A 24,376-nucleotide genomic window follows, 5' to 3' on the forward strand; every position below is an offset into this window, starting at 1 on the left:
AGATTATCTAAAATAGTGTTGATGCTTTAGAAGTCACTACAAAGAGTCTAAAGATACCGAACATAAAAAGCTGTCGAATACGTAGCCAAAATTTTTAAGAGTTTTAAAATATCTCAGTATCTTAAATGTTGTCTTAACATCTTAGTTGTGAAATTAAATTTTTAATTATCTGACCACGCGTGATTTAATAATTATTTCATTATCTTTTACTCTTTCTTTATGATTACATGTAGATTTTTTTCCGGATAATATGCTAAACTATTTTGTTTAATTTTTTTCTTTAGCACGTTTCCCAAGATATTATTGTGGTATAATTTGTTATCAGGAGAAATGCCTTATTTTGTTAAGCAGGAAATAATAAAAATTGAAATTTGTAAGAAGATTTCGAAGCCGTACCAATTTTAAAACCATCCGACTTTTTAAAAAAAATGCAATAAAAAATACGCAATTTCCGATCTTATTTTGATTAAAAATAAAAAAAATTAAAATAAAAAAAACGTGGCAAGAAGGCTAACATACTTTTTTCAGAAATTGTGAAAACCAATTTTTCCTATATTTCGTCAAAAGAGGATAAGAATGATATTGCTCCAAGGGACCTACTCAATAATTTCACTATTTCCAGAATGAAATCTGTTTGATCGAAACATATTTCCTTGAAAATTAAAACGAGAAAACAATTAATTTTATTATTTATCTAAGCTTATTCCATTTATTTAATGATAGCGATATCAAGGTTAAGGATATGCGATGGAAGCTCCGTTTACTATTATACTATAAATGCATTAAATCAGGTAGCTTGAATATTTTATTTTAAGCAAATTATTTAATAATTTTAAGCAAATAAGGGTGTAAAAATAAACTTGATCAAAACACTCCGAAAGTATACCCTAAAATATATGTAGAATAAACTTTGGAATCGATATATAAAAAATACCTTTTCAAACAACTTCAAGTAGGATGGAAACGCAAACTTTTTTGAAATAGTTGTCCTTGAAACTATTTAATTTCGATTCCTGGTGCTAGGGGACATTCCATTTTCACATTCGACTTTTGAAATTTAAGGCTTGCAGCAAAAAAATAAATAAATAAATAAATAAATTATTCATTGATTTTTTTTACAAAGTAGTGAATTATTATTTTTTTCAATCAAAGAACCTGTGCCTATAGCTTATGTAAAACTTATTTTAATATCGAGTGAAATAATTTAATATGTTGTGTAACTAAATAGATAATCCTAAGAAACTGAATCGAAAATATAAAATCTTCATTGATTTAAAAAATAATAGATAATAATAAAAATAGACATGTTTTGAGTGTCCAATAATAAAAGTCACTAGTTATTCAAGCTTGACAAGTTTTGAGAATGGGCGATTATATTTAAACGCTCGAAACATGCCGACTTTTACTTCCCTCTTCATATTTTTTGAGGCCAGGTGAGTTTTATCATCAATACATTTGAGTCTTGATCATTATTTTGGTAAGGATTTTACACTCGTTAAAGTAAACATAAGCATTTCTATATTTTAACAGGATTTATGTGGTCTTTAAAAACGTAATAGCATCAATATTGTAAAAGTTATATTTAACCTAAAAATTAAAATTTTGAGACCAGATATTTTGAGTTAAGGAAATCAAATATTTTATCTTTTAAGTTTTTGTGCCCCCATTTCAGTATCTTAAGGATCTTACGAACTCTGTTAAAAAGAGAGTATCAGATATATATAAGAAAGCAAAAATAATCATAGTAGCAGTATTTGGGGGTAAATGTAGCTTATCGTAATTAAAGAATATGCTGTGCGACATTTTATGGTGAATTTGCGAACGTAAGTTTCAGAATGCATCGAAGCATGAGGATGCTATTTGCTAATCATCTTTATCCAAAGAAAACCATGTAACCTAAATATCTAGCAGAATGAAGCGATTTTTTAAACAATGAATCATACAATATGCAACATATTATTTCAATATCTTATTCTTAAATATAACATGTTTCAATGTTTTTAAAATGCCACTAAACATTCAGAAATTCCTTGAGTTATAGAAAAAAGAAATATCGTAAATTATAGAAAACCTTGTGAATGTGTATTAGAATTACTATACAATCTACATTTTATTTTTCAAGCACTTTTTGTTTCGTCAAACTTTCTTGCCTAGAAGACTCGATTAAATCTGTAAAAATGATTATCCCTAAAATTTTGTATATAGCTATAATAAGTTATGTCAATTTGATTTTTGTAAGAAATCCTCAAATAAATATAGCAAAAACAACATATCTAAATAATATCAGATAAAAAGTTCATGCATTTAAATTCTAAAAACTTAAAAAATCATAAGCAATTTATAAATCAAATCAAATTTTCTTTTCAAACGAACTTTTTGGACAGAAATCAGCTTAAAAATTGTCTATTGCCTAGAAACTTCGAGATATTTTCTATTAACAATTAATTAAACCTCTCCCAGCAATCACAGAACATTATTTCATTTTTTTTTTACATTCAGAGTTCTTTTACTAGGTTGCCTAGCAACCTAGTAAAATTAAGCAGTAAGCTTTTGATTTAGTCAATGGGTTATCTTAAAATATTCATTTGCGCTGGTGACTTTTTTTGGCGGTTTTCTGGACTATCGCTAAATAGGCAAACCTTTATTGCTACCCAATTTACGACCCAATTTTTCAAAATTTTGCCTACCCCCCCCCCTAATTCAAGTGTCTATATTCCAAATATGTAAAAAAAAATATATGTTTTATCAGAGAAAGTAAGTTTTTGTGTCTGATTTCGTAACTTAATTAATAGTTAGCACTAATTAATTAGCATATTTGAGGTCACCCCCGGGAACCATTAAGATTGAGTTTTAGTTCGTGAAAATCCGATCATTAGAACGAAAGTTATTCAGGGTGATATCTTTTTTTTTTTGCGGACTGTACCTGACCTTTTGACTTCTGTATTTCCTACATCATTTTTATAGTATTTCCTCCTTAGTTTCTTTTTGCTTTCTGATCTAGATTTACTTTTAGAAAGCGATGGCTTATTCATTTTATTTAAAATTTGCGTTTCTTAAGTATTTGCTAATTTTTTTTCTTTTTATAGTTGCTATTTGAAAAGTTTTCTTATTTTGTCATTCTTTTTTTTCTCAATTTTTCATCTACTTTCTTTTTTGCATAATATCTATAAAAGGAAAAATAAAATATTGTAACATAAATTTACTAAATCTGTAAATTTTATTTCTCATTTATTACAGTAACACTAAAATAAATTAAAAGTAAGAAAGAGCAAAGCTAAGCAAAGAGTAGTGTATCCTTTGCTTAGAAATAGGTTAATTTAGTAATAAACTGAACAAAATGTCTTAATAAGATTTGCATTAAATATTATACTAGTTACTAGTAAGAAATTGATTAGAATTATGCATTTTTTTCAATTTTTTTTTTTTTTTTTTGAATATGTGCTTGTAGAGAGCTTTCTTGTAAGGCACTTCCTTGTAAAGCACTTCTTGTAAAAGTTGTCAATTGTAATTGTTGAACAGTTTTATTTGCAAATTTTTGTGTAATACTTGCTCTGTTTTAAAGGTTCTGGTTCCAGTCATAATGCATAAATTTGGATGGAAATCTGTCTTTTATGTTTTTATGATAATGGTAAGTTATTTTCATCCTCTTTATTTCGCTTGTGAACATGTAAGCATGTTAGGGGACAAATATTTAACAACTTGTAACAAAAACAAGTCTATGTTGCAATTCATTGCAGTTTTGAGACAATGCCAATTGTTTTAAATATAACTTGCATTTATTTGATTCTTGGAAATGTAGCCCTTGATATTTAACTTAAGTAGCGACACACCCCCATTTTGAAGAAAATCGCAACTCTCTTCATTTGTTTGCATTGAAGAAATACAGAGTTTTTATTCTTAAATGCCACTTTTTAGTAGTTAATATTTTTAGTAATTAATATTTTTATATTCTTGAATGTAATTTATATTTACTACTTATTCTTTGAATTTTCTTTCACTGAACTTATTTAATTAATTTTTATTCTTATCAGTAAATACCTAATCTAAAAGTTAACACTTTCTCATTTTGTCCTCTATAATCAGCTGCAACTTCTTTTTATATATATTTCAGCAAGCTCTTTGAAATTTTTAGCAGTCAGTGTTTTTTTATGAGGTTCAAAAAATGGTATGATGCTGGGATTTAAATCATTATTGGATAAAGTAAAACAAGCAGGGAAGCATATAAAAATAAAAATGAATATATATTTTACAGAATTATTACAAAAGTATTTAAATGGTATTCAGTTTGATTCTCTGATAATTTTAAATTCAAGTAAAACGAAGAAAAAAGCCAATAAAATAATATATTTAATTAATGAGTTATAATGTCTCTTTAAAGAAGGAAATACTTGCCATAATTGTTAGTTTTTTTTAAACAGACAAATTATTCTTTCATGAAATATGAAAAAGCAAATCAAATTAATTTTCAATATACTAATTGGGTTATTTCTTTAAAACTAAAAAGCAAAATCCCACAAAAGTGAACAAAATAATGAACAATTTAAAATATAAAGAGACAATTAATTTAGAAAAAACAAACAATATGCCATTAAAAATGGAACACATAGTATTATGCTTATGAAAAAAAAATTGTCAACTACATAAACCATATTTAAACAATATTAACTCCTTATAAATGAATTACAAAGGAGAATGAATAGGATATGATTTTCTTTAAGTGGAAATAAGAAAATAAGATTTTATTATTAGGAAATATATAGTAGTAAACATCATTGACAATGACGGTATTTAATGACAATGACTAATTTCATTGTGATCTCCATCAGGTAACAGATATAATTTAAAGCCATATTTTGAATTATTAGAACATCCAACTATGCAATAGCCTGGCATTATTACGTTAAAGGTTTGGAACAAATTAAAAAAAAAAAAAAGCAAAGCTAGAAATAGCAGATCAAGCATGTTGTCACTTCACTATCCAAACTGTTACCCAAAACGACGACTGCTTATCCAAATGATCGATTGACAACCAATATAAATCAAAAGTGGCCCAGAGGTTGCGGTGAAAGTGTTGCTACTTGAGTTACGTATCCAGGGCTTTACTTTTACTCATACACAAAAAGGAAAAAATATATAGTAGACACATAGGAATGGAAAAACCACATCAAGTGTTCACTTGCATGCTAACTCAAATAAGTAATACTACTACTAAGTAATTAAAAGACCTTCATAAAAAAAGTCAATGTTTAAAAAATACTATTTCTTTTATAAAAATTAGTTTATAACTTTTATTTTTAATTTCTTTCAAAAATTTCAAAATTTCAATTTTTATTATGAGCTTTCTATCTTTAAATGAGTTTTAAAAAACATATTTTTGCTTTTATGAACATTTTTAACTTTTAGTTAAGGCTATGTGACAACCGTTTAAAAGGAATTTAATATCTATTACAGTTTAAAATTATGATTTCAAATATAGAGTAATACATTTTAGTTTATCTTCAATTTGGTTCTATGATAAAATCTTGTATGCATGAAATTATATGATAAATAGTTGTGTTTTACTCATGGGAAATTCTTTCATACAATATATTAAAATGAAATAACATTCTGACCCACAATGTCATAACATTATAAAATTCTCTCCGTCAATGTGTCCAAGTGAGATTTTGTCACACAACTGCAGGGGTCTGTCCAGACATTTTGTGAAAGGTCCTGTTTTTTTAAAATTGTGAAAAAATTCCTCGTAATTTGTGAATATAAAATGTTAAGTCACATTCTTTCAACCAAGGTCCTGCTTTTGTGAATTTGTGCAAATAGGGTCCTGTTATAGCAAAAAACTTTTTCAAGGAGTTTTTAAATTGTAAATAGATACAAGATTATTCTCAACACTGTAAAATTCTAATAAAAAAATTAAATTTTCAAAAATAAACAGCAATTGCTGCTTCTAAATTAGAGATGAAGCATACAAATATTTGGTATTTAGCCTATACTGCTGAACGCAGAATATACATTTTGGACAAATATTGGAAGAAGCATCTGCCAAAGACAAAACTTAATTCGTTTACATCCGTCTTTTGTTTACCCCCCCCCCCTGAGAAGGGTTTATTCCATTAACAAAACAATAATGAAGATAAAAAATTTTGTGAAGGGTCGGTTTTTAACTTAAAACAATTTGTGAAGGGTACATTTCTATGAAAAGAAATTTTGTGAAGGGTTCGTTAACGGACCCAAATTTCTTCTAAACAGACCCCTGAACTGAGTGGCAGCCCCAATAAGTTTCCATTTTTCTTCTTCTTATTTTAGTAAAAAATTTTACCACATGTGTGCCATAATTTTGAGCAATTTTTAAGTACCATTCTTGTATTTAACATCTCTTATTGTTTTAAGTATATTGTTGTCTATATATTTGAATAGTTTTATTTCTTAATCTTATTTATTGTATTGCAACCATCTATTTCTAAAAACTCAATTTTTCATTTTATTAAAAATATTTAAAATTTTTTCTGATTATACACAAATTTTAATTTAGTAATTGAAGCACATCAACATATTGCAAATTAAATTTAATATTACAGTATTATAGTAAACAAAACAAACATATTGTGCATTATGGTAAATATTATTGTTTTTCTTTTTTTACAGACTATTTTAACCCTTGTATGTATAATAAAAATTGTATATCGTGATACTGTGGATCTAATTAAAAGGATGCTTAGCAGGCGAAGATATACACCTTTACACGTTAATCAAAGTCCTATTAATGTTGAAACAGAAATTGCATCAGACAATTATGAAAATTGAACAAGGCATTGTTATTACTTCAATTAAGAATTTCTCTTTATATGTTTCTATTTTATGTTTATTTAAATTTGTACCAAAATATTGTTTTTTGTCTCGTCTAATAAGTATTTTTTTAATGAACTGTTTTATATGTAAGTGCATGGTAAAAGTCATGTTACATACTTTTAAAAAGATGATTGACAAATAAAAAAATGCATTATTACTAGTTAATTAAAGTCATCTAAATACTTAGCTGGAAAATTAATTAAAAGAAACAAAGAGTTTAATATTTCTACCATAATAAAGGCTTATACTTCTCAAAATTATGTATGTTGCTTTATTTGGTTATTTAAATTATTTTAATTTTATAATTTTTTTAATACTAAACCAAGTTTTCTTTGTTTTTTTAATGTTGTTCTCTTATTTTATTCATTATTTTTTATGAAATAAGCTTTAATTACTATATGTGTAATAATTTAGTTTACTATTATTGATATATATATCTAGCTTAGATAATTTGTTGTGCTTCTACTCATTTTGTTCATTTCATTAGAATACAAATCATTTATTTCGTTGGAATAAAAATGTATTATTTTTGCTAGTCAATGATGTCTCGGTGATTTGATTATTTTAATGTTTTGATAAAATGAACTATTTTTATAGAAATTTTATATTAAATGACTGGTGAATGTTGAAATGTCAACTATTTTTATATCTCTTATCTGTTTTACTTCTTACACATTGTAGCTAAATATTAACTCCTTATTAAATGTGTTTCAATTTTTAGATTAGCTTTAGCTATTTATTTAACTTAAACAACTAACAGACAAATTTTAATTTTTTTGCAAAGTATTTTTGAATCACCTCTCTTTCTCAGTTCATGGACTTTTCCATACGTATTTTTTCTTTTAGCTTTTCTTAGCAGTAAATTTATATTCCTAATATTGCTATTTGTTATTTATTATTTTATATGTGAGCATTTTTAGTCTGATTTTTTTTTATTGGGCTAAAAAATGCTATTCTGTTTGATAAAAGTTGAGTTTTATTTTAAAATTTTGTCCCTATGTAAACAAGAATATATTTTATTGGAATTAATTGTTGTTGTTCGAATAACTTATAGTGTATTGTAATTACTTCATTATATCATTATTTATGATAAAATAAAACATTTTCATATTTTTAATGTTGAATTATTTTCAACAAATTAATATATTTTTAATTACTTTATAGAGACATTCTGAGGTTTTAAAGAAATAAATTACACTTTTTAAAACTGAGCGATAGTCAAATTTTATTCTTTGTATATAAATCAATAAACTTGTGTATAAATTAATTCAAAAGCTGTGATCTACTAGAATAATTGCTATACACACAAAAGGATATGACTACTAATTTCAAAACTTTTTTCCAGAAATTGAAAAATTCATTTAATTTTTTTGTAAGATACAGAATTAGTTGATGCAAAGAGTCTTTAAATAACCTTTATTTATACTACAATTTTATATAGAGGGAGTATTTTAAACATTCAATTAATAAAACTACAGATCTAGCTATCTTTGTTTATTAATAACTTCCAACTATTCTGTGTTTCCAAAAGAGACTGATATATGGATATTGCCAGTTATTCCTGATTTGATTAAAAAGTCTAATTTGTGTATAACAATTTGAAAATTATGAAAGCTTCAAAAATTTCTGAAAAATGTTCTTACCAAAATATATATTTTACCTTCTTTATTACTTCATTGGAAATTAAATAAGTAATGTTAGTAATAAATGAGAAACTTATTTAGAAAGTATACATAGGGGTTTATTTTCTTGTGATAATTTTTGTTATATAACCTTTTGTCAGGGTTTGCCAAAGTCGGCCCAGTCTGAAAAAACCCTGATTGTTTTTTTAAACTTGTTTTAAGAACATACTAATCTTCCTTTAATTAGAGTGGAAAAGTAAAGCATGTGTTTTTATAAAGAATACATTGGAAATTGGGACTCTGAAAACCTTACAAATATTTTTTAATTTACATAAGTTTTATATTATGTTTCTATTGATCAATTTTTCATTACAAGGGCTTGACTTTTGATATATTAATTTTGCATTTTTTAAATGAATAGGCAGACTGCAGTTGTTTAAATAATAATTAAAGCAATATATGTCATTCATTAAAAATTATCAGATTTATGGAGTAAAATTATTTATGTAACTTGAAACAGTTAGTAATTTTTTTTTGAAGCAAACTCTAAGATATAATGTATAAAATAAGTTTATAACTGAACATAAAAACAGCTATTATATAATTTAATAATGTCTGTCAAACTAATTAGTATTCTATTTTTTATGATTGCTTTAAAACTTAATTGGATTTTAGAATTTTTTGCTCAGTTGATAAAGTTAAATGCAGAAACCGAGGCCTAAAAAATTTTTTCATTTTAAAAAAAAGGAAAAAGAGTGGAGAAAAACCATTGGAAAATTTATCAGAAGTATAATCTTTTATATTTTAATGCTTCTGAGGCACCAATTATTCAATAGTGGGCCAATCTTTTCAAATATTCAATAAGGACAACTAATTTTCCTTTTTACTATTAATAAAATAATGCTAAAAAGTTGAGTTAGAATTATGTATAAGATTTTGCTTAACTATCATATATTTATTATATGTCCTAAGTATCATGTTAAATTAAGTCGTATCCCTGGTAAATACAGGCCTTACTAACTATCCAAGCACCATAAATCATTTTTCTTGTTTTTGGTAAGATTAGTTTTATAGTTTTTAAATTTGTTGCAGTGAATATTTTTATAAATTTCTTTTATAGAATTAAAAATTTAATTATGCTTAAAAAATTTTTCATTTTTGAATTAAAAGTGAAATGTGCTAGAATGAATTTTCAATGTTGTCATCCCATTTTTACTGGCCAGGAAATCAGTATAGTTCTTTACTTAACAAATGCCTATAAATTATTTGTTTATTCAAGGGTATTAATATATTTAAATAATGTTTATCATCCCTTCTTAATATTATTCTCTACTGTTGTTGATTTGATTTTCATTCCAGATTAATGGCTTAAAATCAAAATTATTATTTTATTATAAAGTAGTCTTGTAATATTGCCTTATTACGTAACATTTTATGAAAAATATTTTATATATTCTTTCATAGTAAACTTCATATAAAACTGTTTCCTGTCAAAATATGCAATTAAAGTAATGAGTACAAAACTGCAATAATTAACATTACTCAATATTGCTAAACAATGTGTCAAAATAAATTAAATTATATATTAAGTTGCAATGGTGACAGAACAAAATTATTAAGTTATGATTTTATTCTTGTGAACTCTGAAACTAAACCTGTGTTAATGCAAATAAAGTTTAAAGATCTTTTAATTGAGTAAATTTAATTTTTATTTTATAATCTGTTTGGCGTTAAGTAATAAAAATAGCATAGCACTCTAAAACCTCCTAAAAAGGGTTACATTACAGCAAAATAAGTTATAAATAGTTACTTAATATTCAACTTCAAAAAATTTAAATGCAAATCCTGCAATCTCGTTAAGGACTCGAGAGTTTTGAAAAATCAAAAAAATTGATAGATTGAGCTTTTTCCAAAAACCTGGGTTTCTTTAAACTCTGCCCTGAGTTGACCTGCTCTTTTTTTTCTTTTGTGTTGGACATAGTTTCAGGCATTTTAGTTTTAGTATTAAGTGTCTATCTTGACTTTTATAGAATTAATTGCCACTTGCAGCTTTTGTACCATTACACTGTACATTTGAATCAAATAAATAAAACGTAAAAATTTTCTAAAAATGCTGTCTTATGCATAGAAATCAATGAAACTTTTTTTTTTACCATAGTTTTGGAGAGCTATAAAAGTTATTTAAAATTATTTATATTTTTCTATAATCCTTATTAGTCCTTGTTAAACTGTTCTACTGTTAAGTGCTCAACATCGTGCACAGGTTATGGGTTACCAAAGAGTTGGAGCCATCCCCTCTGCAGAGGATCAAAATTGTAATGGCACTTTTTTGGATAATCTCCAGTGATGTTTCCCAGACCATCCCCAATTACCCTGTAAATTAAAAAATCAATAATTCACTATACTTCTTTCACTTCTTAATTATAGGCAAAGGTAAAATTACTTTACCTGTATTTTATGTGTTGATTCCTCAAGATACTATTTATCCGAGGGAAGACAGGATGCTTTTCTTTCGCTTCAAAAGGTCACTACTCTTCGAAAAAAAAATGTCATTAGCAAAAAGAAACAAGGTCTGTCATTGAAAAAATTAACTCCCGTTCAATTTTTGAATACATTTAATCTTCAAATAAAAAACGTAACAAACAAGATTAGACGACACATCAATATTTTAAAGAGGAACAGCACATTTCAACCTTTTAACTCGGAAACAATGATTTAACTTATGCTTTTCTTATAAAACTGCTGTTACGCCGCAGTTACAGTTAAATTTTAAAGTCAAATAGTTCCTCTGAGGTTATCGACACTCCCCTCTTGTGTTTTGGAGATATCGATCACTGAAATTTAACATAAATTTCTGTCCAAAGCTTTGAGGCACTTGCACAACCCTACCAGCTCGAGTGGTCACAGAATCGGTTTTTCTGTAGTTATCATCAGTCACTAAAGAAACAGTTAAGTTTTTTCCTGCAGGGTTGGAGTTGACACAATCATTATGAGCAGTATTATTGGCGATAATATCACTGCCATTCAGTTCCATGGGGCACAGTTTCTGGACAGGGTGAATAAAGACACCAAATTTTGTTTTAATTTTGCTAAACGAACGAGTCAATCTTGACTGGGATAAGTTTCTAAATTTCTGGCCATTGGCCTGTTGATTCTCTTGACGTTGTCACTCCATACTAGTACTATATCACCTACTTAAGGAACATGAACGTTATCTTTTTGTAATTTTTATGTAATTGTCCTAAGTATTCAACTCGAAATCTTCAGCATTATTTTTTAAATATTATTGCTAAGCTATTTTTCCCCTGTAATTTCTGCCACCATCTTCTAATAATTTCAGAAAATAAAAAAATGCCAATGAAAAGATTTATTTACCTGCTGAATTTGTTGACATGATTGTTGGAAAAAAGGTAGTAGAGGGTCAAGAAGGGAGGCCAAAACTGGAGAAAAAAAATTTGTTTTATGCATAAAGTGCTCCTTCACTTCATCACTTTTCATTGAGTTTATTTCTAGTTAGAATCAGAATTTATAAGTTCGCTTAGTTATAAGCACAGTATAATCAATTCTTTATTATAGGTAAAATTGTACAACCCATCGAATGTTTCAAAAATCAAATTAGTTTTAGGAAAACTATAAAAAATAATAGCCTCCATGAGCTTTTTTTTACAAATGAATCTCAGTCTCAAGTATAGTTTAACATAAAATTACTAACAAAAATGGTCCTTTATAGATTTAATAATGCAAATAGTTTTAAGAAACTAATTTCTTTTTACAACAATACATAAAAAATTCGGTTTTAAAAATAAAATTAGATGCTGATTACAACTTTATACTCTTAAGTACACTCATGTCCATAAATTAAGGATAATTCAGAATCACACGGAAATCAAACTCTAAAATTAAGATTTCCCCTGTAGAATTATCACACATCCTGAAGAAGAATATGCAAATTACAGGAAGCCACTAGATGACGCTGGTAGTACGTCACAATGACGAGATGTAAGAGAGGGGTACATAAGGAATGGTGGCAAAGAAGTAAAATTGTTCACAAGCGCTTTAAAAGCCTTTCAGTCCAATAACCGCATAGTTATGGCACAAAGTAAGCATTTGGATGATTTTTTACGTGGCAGAATCATCGGACGACTGGAATGTGGACGTACCCAGCTGGAAGTATCCGAGGAACTTGGAATCACCCAGAGTGTCATCTCCAGGTTTTGGCAACGATTCCAAGATGATGGTAATGTGAGTAGACGTTACAGCACAGGTCGCCCCCGAGTTACAACGCCGAATGAAGACCGGTATTTGGTTGAGAGTGTAACGATGACCGGCCACATCTATAGGGATGTCATTCTGGAACAACATGTACGTTTGTTTCGGGGCGCCATGGGTGCTGAATTTCTGTTTATGGACGACAACGCCCGTCCTCACCTTGCAAACATTGTAGACGAATGCCTTCAATCGGAGGATATCACCCGTATGGATTGGCCAGCATACTCACCGGACTTGAATCCAATAGAGCTTGTGTGGGATATGCTTCGCCGACGAATTGCAGCCCGTCAACCCCCTCCCACCTGTCTACCGGACTTCCGGAGGGCATTGCTTGATGAGTGGTGTAATATTCCCCAAGATCAGATTGATAATTTAATACTCAGCATGCCTAGGCGTTGTACGGCCTGCATTGCATCGTCCGGGAGACATACTCCGTCGTAACAATCATACTAACCATGTTATACTGTATTTTGTAAATAGGTTCTTTTTTAAAATTTGCTCCAGGAAGTAAAAATCGCAATTTTTATTAATTATGTCAAACATATAGCATCTTTTTTGCTCTTTACCTTTTGTTTAATACATAGACTTTACAAATAAGTCAAATTTGTTTGGCTTGTGTGTCTGAACTTCATTATCCTTAATTTATGGACATGAGTGTAGTAAGGAATTTTTTTCGAATTATATACGGTTCAATTATGAACTTTCAACTTATAAATTCAATTTATTTACTTCAAACACTATCTTCTAGCAGTATAATAAGATATATTTAAATCCCGACTAATTTCTACTTCCATCTTTAGAAAGTGCCACTATTTTTTTGTAGAATGTCGGAGCAGTGGGGCATTATTTTCTCTAATTTAGCAATTAAAATTAGTAAAACTCTGATTAAAATTAGCAAATCTATAAATAATCTACAACTGCAAAATACAACGAAAAACTACAAGTAAAATTTACTTTGCAATTTGCTAGAGACCTCAGGGCGTTGACGCCAACTTTTGACAAATTTTAACTTTTTCAAAGATTTGAATTTTTTTTTTTTTTTTTTTAATCTGAACTTTCATTTAAAAAAATTAAGTCTTTATGCGCATAGTAGCAAAAATCTGAATTTTAATATTTTAACAGGACTTCTATGTCATTAATAAAGTAAGAAAACTGTGTTATCAGTATCGTAATTATAAAATTATCATTAAATTTAAAATTAATATTTTGAAACCCAACATTTCAAGAGCATCATATTTACAAGTCTTTGAAATTAAGTATTGAATGTTGTGGTGAATATAAACACAATAAAATACTTCTTAGTTTCACTGCTACATTTTTCATTTCTTAATGACCTACTTAAAATGAGGCTATCGTATCAGATGTTGGTAGTGATGATGAGAATCGTAAAATGAGTTGGTGAATAAAGAAATAAAACAAAGAAACTTTATTAGCCATATTTGGTGATAAATAAGTAACTGTTTGTAATCGATGAGCTAAGTGGAATGACATGTTTGCAAAAGTCAGTTTCTGAATGTATCGAAACTAAGGAATGCTATTTACAAACTATGTTTATTCAGGAAAGTCATGTAACTTAAATATATATTTGTCAGAATGAAATGACTTTTTATAATAAATGAACAAAAGTACTATATATATATATGTAAATAAATAGACAAACTCTTTCAAAATTTGATCAAAAACAATGGATACTCAACTAAAGTTATTAAATTTTATATAAAAATCATTGAGTTAATTGTATGTTATTATAAATAAACTTACTAAAAAACTTCTTTGTTAAATTACAAAATTTTAACCATGTGCAAATCCATTTCAGACAAATCCGTGGTTAAAATTAGGTGCAAAACAGGCAATTCATGTTTCTTTTCCTCTCTCTTTTTCTTTTTTTAATAGAAGTTAATTTTCTAAAAACATTAAAATTGTATAATTAAATATCAATTGCAAACTTCTTTAAATTATCCAGTATAATATTACCTTTCGCACATTCATTTTCGGGCCCATCCTTGGTAACTAACAAATCAAACTCGTTTCAGCACTGCTGTAAGTACGCGCTATAAAACGAAATCTTTCTATTTACGCTTTCACCTCAATTTGCGTTTCTGTTTTCATATTTTGTAATCTGGCAATCTTATTACGAAAATATTTTAAATCATTATGGAAAATTTTCTTTTTATGTAAGTTCATTTGAATTCGCTACTCGCTTTACATATTTAGTTTTATATTATGTTCTGTTTTTTCTTTGCATTTTATTTTCTGTTTCTTACGTGAATTTTATTACTTTATGTGCTCAATTCTATTTCGTTTTTCTAATTTTTTTGAGTGTTCCTCACCCTATTGTACTGATATATTTTGCTTTGGCTATATTGATACAATATTAGAAAGCACTCCTTTTTGTGGATGTAATCGTGTGAGCTGATGAAGAGATACCTTTTCCCCCCCGGATTTTTATTTAAATTTTTTCCGGATTTTTATAACATTTTTTTTTAATAATTTTCTTTTTCTCTTTTTTCATTATTCTGTAATTTTTCATTATTTGCATTATTGTATTTTTCCATGTTTTCTCTACTTCTTCTAACTTTATATATATATATATATATATATATATATATATATATATATATATATATATATATATATATCAAAATGCTTTTAAAATGCCACTTTTACTAAGTTTTTCAATTTTATCGAAAATAAATACTGTGAATTTTTCAAATCCTTGTGATTTTTCGAGCCCGCCAAATTTTTTGCTGGATCTTTCTTTTTTTCCTTTCCTAAGAGACTCGAACTGAGGTGTAAAAGCAATTAGCGCTACAACTCTTCATAAATGTATAATAACTTATGTAAATTAGGTTTTAGTACAAAATTTTCATACAAATGGCGTTAAAACAGCTTTAAAAAAAATAAATAATGTCAGATAGAAAGTTCAGCTTTCAGATTCTATCTTGGAAAATCATAAATCATTTATTAATCGATTCAAATTTATTTTTAAAGGAGATTAAAAAAAAAAAAAATGCATGTTTTCTATGCACAGAAAGCAGCCTCAAAAATTCTCTCAGTCGCTTGGCAACAGTGAAACACTACGTTTTGCCGTCTTGTCATTCATTCAGTTTCTTTACGGTTGTTTTCAATTGTTTCACCTTCTATGGCGAGGTAATTTGGCATTCTTTTAAGCAGTTTCCCAAGCTTTTCCAATGGAACCATATTTTTTCCCCCTCGGGGGCCTCCTAATTTGTCTATGATTAGTTCCTTCGGTACGATTGTATAGTATACTATAATATAATATCTGGCAAAGTTTGAAAATTATAGGTTAATATTAAGGGGAGATATGTGATCATTTATATGCATAGTATATGAGCTACGATTTCTCCATTTGTAGGCTATTTTTCACTCTGATAAAAGAGAATAATAATAATCTAAGGAAAAGGAATATTTATTTTACTTTGAAATTTTGAAAAAAAAAAGTTATGAAATATAATTTTTAAAATATTGACCCTTAACCGGGTTCAAACCCCGAACCATGTTGCCTACTAATTTATTACTTCCTGTCACGTAACACGAATGGACACGCCACACTCGATTTTGCCACTTTTATTAATCTTTCAGTGCTTTTCCAACGGAATTATATTTCGCACCCCCCCATGGGACCCCCAATTTGTCTCTAATTATTTCTTTCGTACGATTGTATAGTATACTATAATATAATATCTGGCCGAGTTTGAAAATTATAGGCTAATATTAAGGGGATATATGGGGTCATTTATAAGCATAGTATATTAGCTACAATTTCTCTTTTTTAAGCTATTATTCGCTCTTATAAAAAAGAAAAACAATATTTTAAGGAAAAAGAATATTTTATTTACGTTAAAATATTGAAAAAAATATGAAATATAATTTTTAAAATATTGACCCTTAATCGGGTTCGAACCTCGGACCCACGGGTCTATTTATTTGTTGCTTCCTATCACGTAACACTAATGGCAACGACGCACACGGATTTGTCACTTATATTAACCTTAAGTACTTTTCCACGCTTTTCGAATGGAATCATATTTATCCCCCTCGTTAATTTGTCTGTAATTATTTCCTTTGGTACGATAGTATAGTATATTATAATATTATATCTGGCCGAGTTTGAAAATAATAGGCAAATATTAAGGGGAGATATGGAGCAACACTTCCTAGAAGTAGGAAGGCCTCAGCACGGATCAATTTAGTAGTCCGATGTGACGAAGTTAACTGCGCAGTAGATGAAAAATAAAAAAAATGTAATTACGTACGGGGTACTAAGCTGCGCAGTGGTTGAAAATACGAAATATCTCATTACGTTCAGATTATTAAAGGATATTTATGGTAACCCGTGCTGAGGCCTGCTCTTTTCTAGGAGGTGTTGTATGGAGTCATTTATATGCATAGTATCTGAGCTACAATTTCTCCATTTTTAAACTATTATTCGCTCTTATAAAAAAGAAAAATAATAGTTTAAGGGAAAGGAATATTTTATTTACTTTACAATAGATGGTGTTTTCAATATAAATGTAAACAATAACAATCTCGAGCTCAATACCTACTCCAGTTCCTGTTAGAAAGTTTGCAACTGCTTACTACAGCTTATTCTGCGAGGCGATATTTTCAAACGGATACTTTTGTTTTCAATAAAAGAGGTAAATTAGATAATTTCTCAGCTCAAATCTGTCGTGGCGTTCCGCTTCAACTGCCCTTGACGACAGCTTTCCTGCATTACATTTTCAGTGCGAAAAGTGAATGAGATACTTGTAACGCTTCAGCATTGACACTAAGGGAATATTCCCTTCTTCGCGTAAAGCCTATAAGTTCCTTGTTCAGCTGTCTGTTGTAGAGCAAGCGTTGATTTTGTGCCGATTACAGTCAGAAAATGGCGCGTATAGTGCGGCTTTGAGGAGAACTCCACCAGACTTAAAGTCTGGGACTGTCTGCTGCTATGGTAACAAGTGAGAGCACATTTCTAATGGGGGTGAAATGGAGGAAAGAAGGTATCGATTGGTTTAGTCACGCCGACCTACGCTAAGATTAAGACAAAACTATTCACCCCACACTCCTATTCGAAGTGACCTTTCCTTTTCTTGTAACCATAGTACCCGCGACGACGGGTGTATGGAGAAGTTCTCCAGAAAGCCGCACTATACGTGCTTTGCATGGTGGCAGCTTTGCAAAAACTGGCTTTGATAGTGCTTGCTTTCTAGCGACCAGCGCTGCCGATTCGACCATAGAAATGACGGCATAATAGAAATTCCAAATAGAAATGACGGCATTCGTGTGCCTATGCAGCATTTTGACAAGCAATTTTTCAGCTCCGTACCGATGAATATGCTTTTGCTGGGGTTTAATACATTCGATTGCGGACTAGAAACCAAGAACTAATTATCTTTCCTGCTTTCTTCTTGTCATGATAACTATAGAGTGCTTGTTGCACCAGAGCCGTTTTTATGTTCATAGGGGCCCTGGGCCTGTCATTATCTGAGGGCCCTTAAATTTAGTAAATTATTTGGGAGTAAATTTAGAGAAAAAAATTTTATTTTGAATAATTTTTTAATTTTTTTTTATTTTAGGAGTAAAAAACATAAATTAATTATAAAAACTTATATACATTATTTTTATCGAAAATTTAAGGTAACAATACTTTTCGCGCTTTTTGAGAGGCGAATCTTCTATCACATCATCAAAATCAATTTCCTGTAAGACATACAGTTTGCTTTGCAGCTCAAAATCTGTAAGACTTAGAAACATCAAATTATGAAGGTGTGCAGAAAATATGCTAGGAGTTAGAAAGAATACAAGAAAATACAGTTTGATTATTAGGTTTTTTTTATAATCGTTGAAAAACTGACTCAATTTTGAGCCAATGTTTAACTACGTAGCCTTGAAATTTTAAAACCAATCCAGAAGACAAGGAAACTCCTGGATCAGTTCGCAGAGGTATTGAATTGTCATAAGAACTTGGAGGAGTTTATGACCCCGACAGATTTAACATGCACCAGTCACCATTTTATACATGGGTATTATTCGGCCGGCTGAATTCGAACTTCCATTCTTACGAGCAGGAGTCCATAGCCCTACCAACCAAGCTATCGTGGCCAAGTTATTAGTTTATTTTATAACAGCCCAATCAATTTCGAGTTTACGACTACTAATGTTCAGCTCCGTAGCCTTGTAATTTTGAACCCAATCCATCATACAGGAGAACTCCAGGATAAAGTATTGGAAGAAATTTTTGCCTTCATGGAGGACGTTATGATGGAACTAACCCGCATTTACGGTACATAGAGAGGAAGAACACGAGTGCCTTCCACGGTTAGCCTGACGGTAAAGGGACTCTAACCCATGATCCGTCTATAACAGAGAATATTTCACGTCAGCACTGTGGTCGGTAAAAGTTGGGTGTGAAATTCATATCGACCAGCCATCACTGGGATTCGAACTCGGTGCACCTCATTCAGAGGAGAATGCTCTATTCCTTGAGTCCATCTTCATTGAGTAATAACTCTGCGGCAGGTGCCAATTTTCTAATTTTATTAATTGGTACGAATTTTATTGATTTGCCGAAATTTAGTCATCTTCAAAATATAAATGGTAATCCAATCGTAACTTTTGTAGAAAAAAATATGGAAATAAACTGTTCTTATCCATCTGTTCTTAACTTCCTATTCTGCAATAAATGCGGAAGCAACCACAAGGGTTAATGAGCAAAATGAACAGGGAGCGGAGCCTTCTAGTTTTTTAAATAATTCTTAAATTATTAGTTTTTAGCATGCATACTTAAAAAAAAATAAGAAAAACATTTTTCAGTATTAATAAATTGTAATTAAAGACTGTCATCAGATGGAATAGAGCCCCCGATCTCACAGTTTTGTGTTAGATTTCATAATCATCAGCCCCAAATATACAAACCTGCCTTGCGGATATTTTTTAAAATTTTTTTTAAATTCAATAAATTAAGTCATTTGGATACTTAACATTCTTGAAAAATGCTTTCCAAATTGATCAGTTCATTTAGAAGTGAACCATAATTCGGCTTATCTTATTCATTTTCAGCTTATGTATATGCACCAAAAATAAATTCAAAACTAGACTAGATATAACACAAGGACTGCAAACTTAACTGTCGGATATAAAACCTTATTTAAGACTGATAATGATAAAGAGATGAAAAATCTACATTCCTCGAATTAAATATTTTAAAAATAGTCTGCTTTTAGGTTATAATGTTAATTACCTTAATCGTAATGTCGGGGTTCCGCCGATAGAAGACATTTAATGTATCAATGAAACACACTAAAGCTTTATATCAGTTAGCAATTAGTTTTAGAATTACAATTATAGAATAATTATTTTTATTATAGAATGAAAGGTTTTAAAAGACAAATATTTGTTAATGTTTAATATTTAATCAAAGAAAAAACATAACCCATATTGAAATGTAACGAATAGCCCCTGATAAATTTTGTGACTAAGAAACCTGATTGATTTCCGGATTTTAGAAACACCTTCTAATTTTACTATTCAATCAAATTGGTTTCGATGTCTTTCATCCCACCTATCTCATTAGTGATTCAGCATATTTTGATATCATTTTTGTTTCGTTCTTACTTAATATTAATTTGTTTGTGACAATTATTTTTTAAACACATTTTTGCGAGAAGCTTAAAAATATAATATTGAGGGTATTAACTGAAATATTATTATTATTATTATTATTTTTTGTATGCTTCTTTTACTTATATATCATCCACACCGACAATTAATTGTCTGCTCTAAATACTGTGATAATGTAAAATGAGATAGCCAAACAAAACGTACGGAGTTATTTAAATTCATGTTCAAAAGTATTAATTATTTTTTTGAATTGACAATTTCAGTCATCTTTTAGGTATTTAAAACTGCAGCATATCACATGAAAGTATTAAATATATTACACAATAAAGTAAAATAAAAGAGAATTCTGATCCTTAGGAACAGATATTAAATAGTCTCATCATCGAATGATGGAGCACAATTACCTTTTAAACAAATAAAAAAAAATTTTACTTTTTAAACTAAAAATTTGCTTATTTTTAAATAATTTATTAATACTCAAATTGTTGAAAAGATGATATGATAACGAAGCTTTTTATTTTATTCAGGCATTTATTTATATTTTTTTCATTTATTTTTATTTTATTAAATTAAATGCACACGTTTAAAATAAAAACAAAGCTGTCAAAATTTCATATATAGTTTCGATTTACAATTTTAAGAAATTGTTTCGACCTTGATTTGGAAATTTAAAAGTCTTATTAATTAAAAATTTGAGAAGCCTTATTAACTTTAGACACATAATAACAACAAAAATCAGGGAGTTAAAAATAGAAACGAATATGATCAATAAACAATAAAATCATAAGCAAACTAAATAAATTAATTTTGTGTACGAAATATAATATTACAAATTAAACATATTTCATATTTAGGGGAAACGTGGAAAATTTGGTCATACTGGAGTTTTAAAAAGTTTTTTTCTCGTGTTTAAACATTTGTTTAGTTGATGATCATTTGATTTCAATGCTCGATTAAACAAAATCCTATGTCGTTTCTGTCTATTAGCAGTAAGTAAATTAAAATAAAATTTCATTTGTTATCTCAATTTCATCCAGAACAGAACAAATCAAGAGTTTTGGCAGACAGGCCAGTCAAAGAGGGAATTGAATATTGGCCGGCCATTTAAATAAATAAACAAAAAAATCACAACATATATATAAAAAACTGCGCAAACCTTTCATGTTTTCCCTAACCACAACCAAAATTGATATAATAAAAACACTTGCTTACCTCCAACGCGAAAGATTTATGTCTTCTTAATATCCAACGAAAATTTGATGTAGAAATTCCAATTCACGGATTCTCTTACGATTAATTTGAAAAATAACAAAATAAAATCAACTACAAAAGTTAAGCAAATAAAACTATTGGGCTAGTTGAAATATTTAAGATGATTAAAAAAAATGCTTTTATAAAAAATTAAAAAAAAATATATACATTTTCTATGAAAGAAAATTTAGAATTGAACGAGGCCCAATTTAAAGGCACTATGGAAATCTCAAGACAGAGTGACCCAATGGAATTCTAAGAAGACTCTCCCCCTATTTACAGTCCAAGAAATTTTTCTTCCTAGAAATTTATGAGCAGAAATCAGACAAAGGGGTGTTTCTGTGGATATCTGATATTTTCGAAGTTAGGAAAAAAGAGCCCCGAGGCAATATAAAGAAGCTAAAGACATTTTCCCACAGTGTAAGGTGAGAAGGCTATTTGACAACTCTGTGGGTGGTAGCTACGAAAGTGGGGATATTTTCATTAGTGAAAAGAGCTTTTTATTGCTCTTTTAGTTAGAAAAGTGAAGAGTAACAATTTTATATTTGTAAACACTGCGATTAGATTTTGAAAAGAATCCAACAGTGTAAGAAAGAAAAAAATATGTATATTATGGGCTTCAGAGGGCCTCAGCTCTGAATAAAACTTTAAAAAAAAGAAGAAAAAAGTGGGGTTTGGGGGCCCTCTTAAGTTATAAATAATAATTGAGTTAGAATTTAAAAAAAAAACAATTAATGCAATGAGATTTTAGACTTTTGGGGGCCCCATTAGAACTCGGGGCCCTGGGCCAGGGCCCACTTGGCCCATCCTTAAAAACGGCTCTGTGTTGCACATCCAATCTAAACAGAAAAATATGTGATAATGATTTGAATTATTCAATTAGTTAATATGATTAACATTATGTTAGACTTTTGCTATTTTAGAACCATTGTTAGATTGAGTAACCATTGTTTTTCATCGCTCAGAAAAATCGTTATTGTTAGTGGACCAATTATGGGGATTTATTTATCAGTTACTTTTACACCTGTATGTCTTGTTTATTTTATGAATTTCAATACAGTTTTTTACACAGATATTGTTACTGTATGTGTAGTAATTTTATCATTTTGTTATTTTAAATTTTTTCTTTCTTGCGTTAGAAAATGTAAAATTTCGAGATGTAAATACTCATAAAAATTTCTGCTGAATTCTTTACTTTTTACTACTTTACTACTCCTCAGTCCAACTACTTTTTTAAATAATAAAGCACTTTTAACCTTTCGGAACCAAATTCTAAAATTAAAAGTGAACAAACTTTGATAATATGGATATTTGAGTTAATTGGCAGTTTTTCATAATAAAAAAATATTTTATTATTAAAAGAGAGTTTTTTTGCAACAAACTGTTATTTATGAAAAAAATATATTGTCAAATAATATTTTTTTTCTCGAAAACTAAATAAATTTTATTTTATAACAACTATTTAATTAGATAGGAACACAAAAACAATAAAATGAACACATTCATCACTCCAAGGATGAATATGTTCATTTTTTCAATTTCCTGAAGAAAAAAGCTATAATTAAAAACGAAACTAACTAACATTATTTATGTGTAATACAACATGAACAAAGCATGACAAGAAAAGTAGATTACGATAGAAAATTATGTACTCAAACTTTCTTCAGAAAATAAGAAATCTAAATTATAATCCATAAAAAATACAAATAGTTTATTACATGGAACACTAGTAAAAAAAAAAACTGCTTTTTTGTTTGTTTCCCCTAAAGTAAAAAAAAGAAGGAAAAAAAACATTTATCAATATTAACTATAAATTTGAATGATGTATAGTTAAATGTGGGATTAATTTTCAGAAGCAGGCAAACTATTTGTACAGTTATAACGCTAAGTAGAAATTTTTTATTAGATTGGTACGATTTGATGATTTTTTTTTTTGCTTTGTTTTTCAGATGCTTGTATAATGCATTTAATATTGTATTCAGTTTTATGTCCATTTAAATAAAGTAAACTGTGCCACTTTAAGTCCAACGAAATTTAATGACAGTGAAAAAATGAAACAAATATTTGAGAAAGCTTTGTACCAAATTTTACTTAATAGGTTCGATTTTAAAGAAATCTCGATGGTTTCATTATACAATCTTGCAACAATAGAATATATCATCCAATACAGATATGTTTTACATTCATGCAGAACACAAACTACATTAATTGCACACACATCAGCAATATTTGTAACATTTTATATTAATGTTTCATAACACTTTGGAAATAATATTATTTGCTTGCTGTCCATCGTTGCATTTAATATGTACAGATAAAAAGAACAGAAAATTTAAATAGCACCAGAAATAAAACTTACCTAAAAATGTAGGTTTTTACTTTATATATATATATATGTATTTTGTTTCTAATGATTTCTGTTTTTTACATTTAGCTTGAATTATTATTAAATTTGCAGCATTCTGATTTAAGCTTTCAGTTGCTTAATGCTTAATTCATACAAAAAAATTAATTCAAATCGATAACATCATTTTAATAAATTACAAATGGGCATTCTTCTGGATTTATTTCTATATAAAGTAATAACATAAGTATAGATTTTGATGAACACTGTGTGTAGGTAATTCTAGGATCATCCATGTATCAGATCCTTATAACGCCAACAGCAATCATCAAAGTTCCACTGCCTGATTATTGTAATTGGAATCAATTAAAAATTGTAAAAGCTTGTCTGAAGGTGGTTACTTTAAATTTGTCCC

The 24,376-nt window shown here is 28.5% G+C and overlaps 1 protein-coding gene and 1 long non-coding RNA gene across 6 annotated transcripts in view; one reads left to right on the forward strand and one right to left on the reverse strand.

The window, feature by feature from the left end:
- LOC107446427 (sugar phosphate exchanger 3) overlaps positions 1-7,963 on the forward strand; it is a 53,816-nt gene extending 45,853 nt beyond the window's left edge. For both annotated transcript variants that reach the window (XM_016061067.4, XM_016061068.4), the window contains 2 exons: positions 3,563-3,628; positions 6,643-7,963. In XM_016061067.4, the coding sequence (XP_015916553.1) occupies positions 3,563-3,628; positions 6,643-6,801 (225 nt within the window). In that variant the 3' untranslated portion in view covers positions 6,802-7,963. The remainder of the gene's footprint in view (positions 1-3,562; positions 3,629-6,642) is intronic.
- A 273-nt stretch (positions 7,964-8,236) lies between these two features.
- On the reverse strand, positions 8,237-15,342 carry LOC139427137 (uncharacterized). Of its 4 annotated transcripts, XR_011638296.2 has the most exons (5): positions 14,712-15,342; positions 14,499-14,641; positions 11,844-11,908; positions 10,917-10,996; positions 8,237-10,841 (listed from the first exon to the last, which is right to left on the reverse strand). It is a non-coding gene; the product is annotated as an uncharacterized LOC139427137 (long non-coding RNA). The 4 variants fall into 4 exon arrangements; XR_011638295.2 differs by lacking the exon at positions 11,844-11,908; XR_011638297.2 differs by lacking the exon at positions 11,844-11,908 and having other exon boundaries at positions 10,917-11,001.
- Positions 15,343-24,376: the final 9,034 nt, after the last annotated feature.

This window comes from Parasteatoda tepidariorum, chromosome 11 (genome assembly GCF_982258835.1).
Source record: "Parasteatoda tepidariorum strain Cologne lab strain chromosome 11, Ptep-v5.0, whole genome shotgun sequence".
Classification (NCBI taxonomy): domain Eukaryota; kingdom Metazoa; phylum Arthropoda; class Arachnida; order Araneae; family Theridiidae; genus Parasteatoda; species Parasteatoda tepidariorum.